The sequence below is a fragment of the Elephantulus edwardii genome, unplaced genomic scaffold (assembly GCF_000299155.1).
Source record: "Elephantulus edwardii isolate Elephantulus edwardi_28Jun2011 unplaced genomic scaffold, EleEdw1.0 scaffold00168, whole genome shotgun sequence".
NCBI classification, from domain to species: domain Eukaryota; kingdom Metazoa; phylum Chordata; class Mammalia; order Macroscelidea; family Macroscelididae; genus Elephantulus; species Elephantulus edwardii.
The window spans coordinates 3,803,088-3,810,778 of NW_006399918.1; the positions used below are offsets into that span (position 1 = coordinate 3,803,088).

The 7,691-nt window shown below is 39.5% G+C and overlaps 1 protein-coding gene across 1 annotated transcript; it reads left to right on the plus strand.

Annotated features, from left to right (window-relative positions):
• The first annotated feature begins 4,830 nt into the window (after positions 1-4,830).
• On the plus strand, positions 4,831-5,769 carry LOC102865851 (olfactory receptor 10J4-like). Its single transcript, XM_006895442.1, has one exon. The coding sequence runs from the start codon at positions 4,831-4,833 to the stop codon at positions 5,767-5,769; it is 939 nt and encodes a 312-aa protein (XP_006895504.1).
• The last annotated feature ends 1,922 nt before the right edge of the window (positions 5,770-7,691 follow it).

Here is a 7,691-nt window from a genome sequence, read left to right on the forward strand (position 1 = left end):
CTCAGAGTCTTAATACCTTATGAGCTCTAGTATTTCCAGTCTCTCCCGAGTAAATGCTGAAAGATATGATGTCAAATTAAACTGAAACCCTGGCAAATAAACCATGCTTGTCAGTCTTTCCCAGTTCACCCGCCTTGTCAGAGACACTACAATAAACTGCCTTTCTCTCAAGTTTTCATTTCTCAGTATACTAGTGTTCAGAAAGATAACCTTTTGTACTTCAGAGAGCTCTAAGAGAAAGCCATAAACTAAGCTTCAGAACAAGGAATTAAAATTCAAATCCCAGAGGAATCTGACACATTTGATATGTGATTCTCCTTCACCCTTAGTGAAACATTTCAATTAAAACCTAGAAAAGGACAAAAATGGGCTCACATTCTGAAAGGTAAACAAGGCTTGGGCCTGAAAGCTAAGCTCTGGAAGAAGGATACAAGAAGGCAGTGCTACAAGGAAAGATTTTAGCTTTTTTAGTGCAATTAAAAATGATGCCTGGATGCTTGGAGTCTGTTGTGTAAAGTCAGCAGTGCTGGAATTCAGTACAGCTGTGGTAGACTTCATTTCTTCTGTAGACTACGTACATGAGGGGTGCTTGACACATACATATGTGCTGAAAAAAGTCAATACATGAATAAATCACAATTCTTGGACCGTTAGAACATTCTAGGGCCTTTGAGATAGGTCCCTGACCTCTTAGGACAGAAACCTCTGACTGTGAGCGACTTGCATAATAAAACTGGATTCTTAAACATGGTTGGATATTCAGACCTTCTGTACAATGGCAGCCATGAGGCTAGAGCTGTGCTATTCACTGAGCAGAGCAGGGCCATGTCCCAGTGCAAAAGCTTTGCTCCTCTCTTGTGGGATGCACCCACAAGTGTTAGTATTATCTATAGGATTGGTTTGATGAGCCCTTTCTATAATGAGATCCCCAGACATTGTGGTGTTTAGATCTCACTGAAGCTGCCTTGATGACAGTCAACGTGGCTTTGGGGAGAGAGACTTGGGTATCCTGGGGCACAGGAGAATGGCCCACTCTGGCAGTATCTTAGTCAAACTTAAAGGAGCAAGACTTTGCCAGTGTCATAAAGGAGCTGGGCTACTGTTTATGTCTCCTTATGAGTCTCAGTTCTTATAAAATAGAGACAGGAATAAGCAGACAAATCCTGGTGAGTTCTATGCCTTTCTTCTTGTCTTTCCCTTTTAGATGATTGCCTGGATCCTGTGTCTGCCACAGCACAAGTACTAAGAATCACCATCACATTTGATTTCCTCTCTAGAATCCTGACTGAGCTTCTATCCTGCTCAGTGAGATGTAAGTCACATTGCATGAATAAGTGAAGCCAATGTGACAAGTAACTTTTTCCCCCCTGCAGAATACTGTCAAGTTGGGGAGGGGAAGGAAATGAATATAGGGCTGTGCCAAAAAATTTAGGAAACAAAAACATTAAAAATAGTGGGGGGAAAATAACTCATAAAAGCTTACAGGCCAGATGTCTAACCACACACGAATGGATTGAGAAATTATGGTATATTCACACAATAGAATACTACGCAGCATGTAGGAGCAACAATTTTGTAAATTATTACCTAGCTTGGGAGGGACTAGAGAGCATTATTCTGAGTGAACTAACTCAGTCCCACAAGGGCAAATAGTATATAAAACCATTATTGTAGAATGAGTATAATGATCCAAGGTGGCGGGGCTGGAAGCAGAGGGATAAGGATGTGCAGAGGTGGGGTGGATTAATCAATGGATTGTATAATTTGATGAATAGGGAGTGAGGGAAATTGGAAGAATCTGTTTTGGAAAATAATATATTCAAATTTTTGTAAATTAACTAGTACCAAAATGTAAAATAAAAAATACCCAAAAAGTTTATCTGGACAACAATCCTGAAGCCACTCAAGCAAATTATTTCAAGAACTTAACTGGTCATTTTATCTGGAACTAAAAGTCCTTGTGTGTGGAGTCATGTCAAAGGAGCCAGACCAATGAGGAACATTCAGGTTTGTCCTCCACCCCTTCCATTACATATCTTTCTATGGTGCCTGGATGCAAGAAATGGAATGTAAAGCTTTGATTAGAGGCATCTGATCCCCATTCCTATCTTTGTACTGGAAAAAGCATATGCCTGGGATAAAGATATCCCTTTACCTCCTCCTTTCCTCTGTATGAGACCTCAACCAGACACCAGGAAATTAATAGTTCATGAAAGGCAGGCTGAAGATTCATGTAGAATGGCTGCAGGTTTGGAAGGAGAATTAGAAATGTATTCCTTCCAATCAACATCCAAGTACCCCACTAATCCTTGGCGTTATCTTCCCTTCTTAAACATTGTGCCTCCTTTCCTTTTATTTCCTCCTTCTCCTCCTTATTCCTCCAAATATGGGAAATAAGAAGTTACACAGTGTTAGATGAAGCCGAGTCTCTAGTCTTGAGTTCATGACTGAGAGAGAAGAATTGTTAAGAGAATGATCTTACTTTTGTCTATTGCATGTCAAGCACAAAAGATAAAACATTAGCTAAAATACTCAAGTTTAAGATCTATGATCATTTTTATCAGTTCTTTCCATTTATAGAGAATATACTCTATGGTATGTCCTCTGATAAATGCCTGATGGCCAACATCACATATAAAAAGCCCATTAGTGCCCAGGATAGAACTTAGCATGCTACACGTGAAGAAATTGAGCCTAAAGAGATGAAAAGGAATGTTTCTAAGGCCACACATTGAGTACTGGATCTTAGATTTGCATGCAGAGGTGTTTGATTCCAGATCACCCACAGTACAATCCCTACACATTATTAGCATCTAGAGCTCGAATGGAAGCAGGTGTTGACTTTCTAATGAGTACCAGCTGAAGATTCTGAAGATGTGAATAACAATTCTGAGTGAGATATAGAGGCTGTGTGTGTGTTGGGAATGGCATCGTTGTTAGGTTTCTTCCAGTAAGCTTATAGAGACATTACAGGTAGTTGAATAAAACATTACCCTGCCATCTTTACATTTTTGGTTGTGTTTTGTGCCCATTACTGTGTCTATTGGGCCAATTAATCTCAACAAGGTCCCCTCTTTTTCACTGAATCACTACCAAGCATGATGTCTTTCTCAAGTGATTAGTCTTTGCTGATGACCTGCCCTAAATAAGTGAAATGAAGACCCACTATCCTTGCCTCTAAGTCTGACTGTACTTCCTCAAGGACAAATTAGTTGGTTCTTCTGCAAGTTCACAGACTATTCAGTCTTCTCTCAACCACAGTCCAAAACTGTCAATTTTTTTATCTTTATTTTTTATTGTCCAACTTCCGCAGGCATATCAAGTGATAAAAAAGTTGAGTCAAATGTGTCTTAATTATTAAATTGTCACCTTCATTTTTAACTTTAAAGAGAGTTTGAATATGACTAATATACAAGTAAAATTCTGATCATAGAAAGTGGAGATAGATGAAGGGAGAAAGGCAGAATTTGATGTATCTTGTGTATCAATGATTGTGTTGGAATGTTTATATACAGTAATTCGTATAATCTGTATTACAACTCTGTGTAGTAGCCACTATCATTTCTCTCTCAGACGAACTAACGGAGACGAGCAAATTGAGGAAAAAAATACCTGTCATTGCTTCATTTATATTTATATCACTCCATTTACACTTATATGATGGTCAAAGCCAACAATTTCTGTAAGCTTATTTTGTTGGCTTTATCTCTGTTTTCTTACAGTGGCTGGTATTTCATATTGAAAAGGTCTTAAATATTTTGTTATTTAATTTAGCTAGAGACTAAAAAAGGGAAGCAAAAACTACCTTCCACATATAAGGAGACAAACAGGAATATGAAGTCACATGGTAATTTGGGACCTTAGGAAGAAAAAAAGACTGGAAAAAAAAAGAGAGATAGAGAACTGGTTCCAGACAACAGTCATCCTGGGTTCACACATTGGAACCCAGGAAGCACCGCAGGGCTCTTCTCACTGCTTTATTCCACAGTTGACCATTTTTAAGTTTAACTCTGAAGAGGGATGATGTTGTGTATCTGGATTATCGAGTGATAGTCCTTCTGAGTAGAATTTGAGTTGGCCTCTTACCTACCAGGAGATTGTCTCACACAAAACTCTCCTTTGATTGAACTGCTTCACCCTTTGGGTACATCATTTGACACTGAGTCTCTGATGATGACAAGATGGGTCATTGTGGCTGGTCTGCACCAGGTTAATTGAGGTAAAATTTCAGGGATGCAAACATTCACTTTATTTAGTACCTTCTCTGGTCTATCTCCATACCTCACTCATTTGATTAGGTTTTCTACAACACTATTTTATGTAATTACCCTCTTTTCCACTTCCACCATATCTGACTCCATATCCCAGGACCTTGAGGACCTTTGACATGTGGCTGTGAGCACTTGTCCAATGTCTGAATGCTGAGGTTTTCTGAAACCTAGACCTACTCATCCCCTTTTTGTGTCTCTATTCTTGATTTCTGTTGTACAGACAACATGTTGTGAGGAGAGACCGGTCCTTGGAGGAGGACATCATGCTTGGGAGGGTGGAGGGACAGCACAGGAGGGGAAGGCCCTCTATGAGGTGGATTGATTCAGTGACTGGGATAATCGGGATGGGAGTGTCAGAGACAGTGTGATTGGCACAGGACAGAGCAGAGTTTAGGGCTGTTGTACATAGGGTCACTGTGAGTCGCAAGAGACTCGATGGCACATAACAACACAACAACAACAACATTCTTGATTTAGAATGATCTTAAATAAGCCTATTGTTTCTAAGTTAGTTGCTCACTCTTCTTATTTTATCTTTCTCAGATCCACATACTCCTCAATGCCAAGACTCAATTTCACAACCGTGACAGAGTTTACCTTTGAAGGCTTTTCCGTTTTTGGGTGGCAGCACCGAATCATTCTCTTTGTGATCTTTTTGGTCTTGTACCTCTTGACCCTTGCCAGCAATGCTGTCATCTTGACAGTAATTCGCCTCAGCCGTCAACTTCACACACCCATGTACTTCTTCTTGAGTGTGCTGTCCATTTCTGAGACCTGTTATACTGTGGCCATCATCCCTCGAATGCTGGCTGGGCTCCTTAGCCCTCAGAAAGCCATCTCCATTCCAGAGTGTGCCACTCAGCTCTTTTTCTATCTCACTTTTGGTATCAATAACTGTTTCTTGCTCACGGCCATGGGATACGACCGCTATGTGGCTATTTGCAACCCGCTACGATATTCTGTCATCATGGGTAAAAAGGCTTGTATGTATTTGACAAGTGGATCATGGAGTATTGGCTTGAGCACAGCCATCATCCAAGTCTCTTCTGTGTTCACCCTGCCCTTCTGTGATGCTAACACCATCTCCCATTTCTTTTGTGATATTCGGCCCCTAATGAAACTTGCCTGTGCTGACATTACTATCAAGGAGTTTATCACTTTGCTCATCAGTTTGTGTGTACTTGTCCTACCAATGGTTCTGATCTTCATCTCTTATGTCTTGATTGTCATCACCATCCTCAAGATTGCATCAGCTGAGGGCCGGAAAAAGGCCTTTGCCACTTGTGCCTCACATCTCACTGTCGTCATTGTCCACTATGGCTGTACCTCCTTCATCTACCTAAAGCCCAAATCTCAAAATTCTCTGCAGGACAGACTTATCTCCATGACGTACACTGTCATTACCCCCCTCCTGAACCCTGTTGTCTACAGCTTGAGGAACAAAGAGGTCAAAGATGCCATGCTTAGAGTTTTGGGTAGAAAATCCATCTCTTCGTAGCCAGTCTCAGTAAAATAAAATGAAAAATAATTTCATTAAATATCAAAGTGAAGGAGCCAGTCAATTAAAAGATGGTTTAAGGGCATCAAGTACTTGAAAAGGACATCAAGTACTTGATCTGGGAAGAATTTGGAATGAGAAGAACAGAGTGAAATATCTGAGAAAACGTTAATAAAAAAAGGAGACAGAAGGGTTCACCAAACTTGATAAATTTACAGAGCAAGATACTGTGTTGTAATGTTAGATACTACTCCTGATAATCTTACCATATAGAGTTTCCTGAGGCATGTTATTTAGGAAGTAGATGCTAGTGGCATCCACATCCACTTCCTAAATAGCATGCCTCCAGAAACTATGAACTTTGATAAATACCAAGAGTTGTAGAGGGGCTTCAGGCCTTTTGTTCACTATGAGTCATGCTCTACTTGAAGGCAATCAACAACAACAACAACAATCTTACCACAAGATATTGTAAACAAGTTAAAAAGTGAGAAGAATATGCTCAATCTTATCACAAGAGTTTGTAATATCTTGACCTGGGCTTATCATAAAAATCTGGGGCACAAAACATGACAGCTTTTTCATTGTCTACACATAACACTTGTAATACTGTGATGACAGATATAACTCCTAGTTGTCAATTTACAAGCTAGTTAAGAAGTTTGAATATTGAGCAACTTACCAAAAATGTTAAACATGACTTGCAGTTTACTTGAAGATTTTAAAAGAAATGCCTATATATTTCATACCCCGTCCTTAAGAGTTGTCTCATTTCATCCCACTTATGTTGGGTTATTGCAGCTTTACAAATTAATGCTAATTTCTCATAGCTATCTTCCAAGAAATTTCCATGCAAAGCAAGTTTCCTTGGAAGTGACCAGCAAACCCCTACCAAGCAGCCATCCATAGTCAAGACTTGATTAACACAAAGATAATGTGCATTTTTAGGATGCAATACTAGCAACCTCCATCAATTCAGGACTAAGATAGGCTCCACAGAGACCACATTTCTTGCTTATCTCTCTTCTCTGTTTTCTTGGTTCCCTCACTCCCTTTTTCCCCTGTTAGTATCCTCCAGATCAATCACTTGCATTCAAATCCCTGACTCGGGCTTTGCTTCTGTTTTCACTGTTGTTTTGTGCCACTGAGTACACTATAACTCATAACAGCGCTATGAACAACAGATATGAACCTTACCCTTTCCTGCACTATCCTCACCATCTCTGATGTGCCTGAATTAACTGTGAAGGGCCATTGTCAAGGCCAACCCCTCTAGTGGTGGGTCTTAATCTCCTTCTCTGATTCTCCACCTTTCTCAGGATAATTTCTTCTCCCAAGATCTGACCCCTTCTGACAAAATGTCCAGAGAATGTGAGATAAAATTTCATTTTTGCCTCTGAAGAGGAACTTGTTTACACTTCCTCCAAGATAGATTTGGATTGTGGTTTTTTTGTTTATTTGGGTTTGTTTTGTTTTTTAAGTCCATGGTATATTCTATGTTTTCACCAATATCACAATTCAAATGCATAAATTCCTTTTCAGTCATTCTTATTCACTATCTATCTTCCACTTGCATACAAAACAATTGAAAATGCTGTGGCTTCGATCAGATGCACTTGAGTCTTTACAATGACATCACTGCTCTTAGAACTTTGAAGACATCCTTGATAGCACATTTTCTCACTGTAATATACCTTTTGATTTCTTGACTTCTGCTACCATGGGTGCTAACTGATATCTGTATTTAGGGGGGGGGAAATCACTTGTAGAGTGTTCTCACTGCATATATTGCACTTAGAACAGAGACTGGTAAATAATTGATGAACAATAATTAATTATTAAAAGAAAGAAAGAAGACAGCTAAGACAGGTATGGATAGCTAAAATACAATTAGCATCAGCTAAGAGCCTTTCTCTCTTACT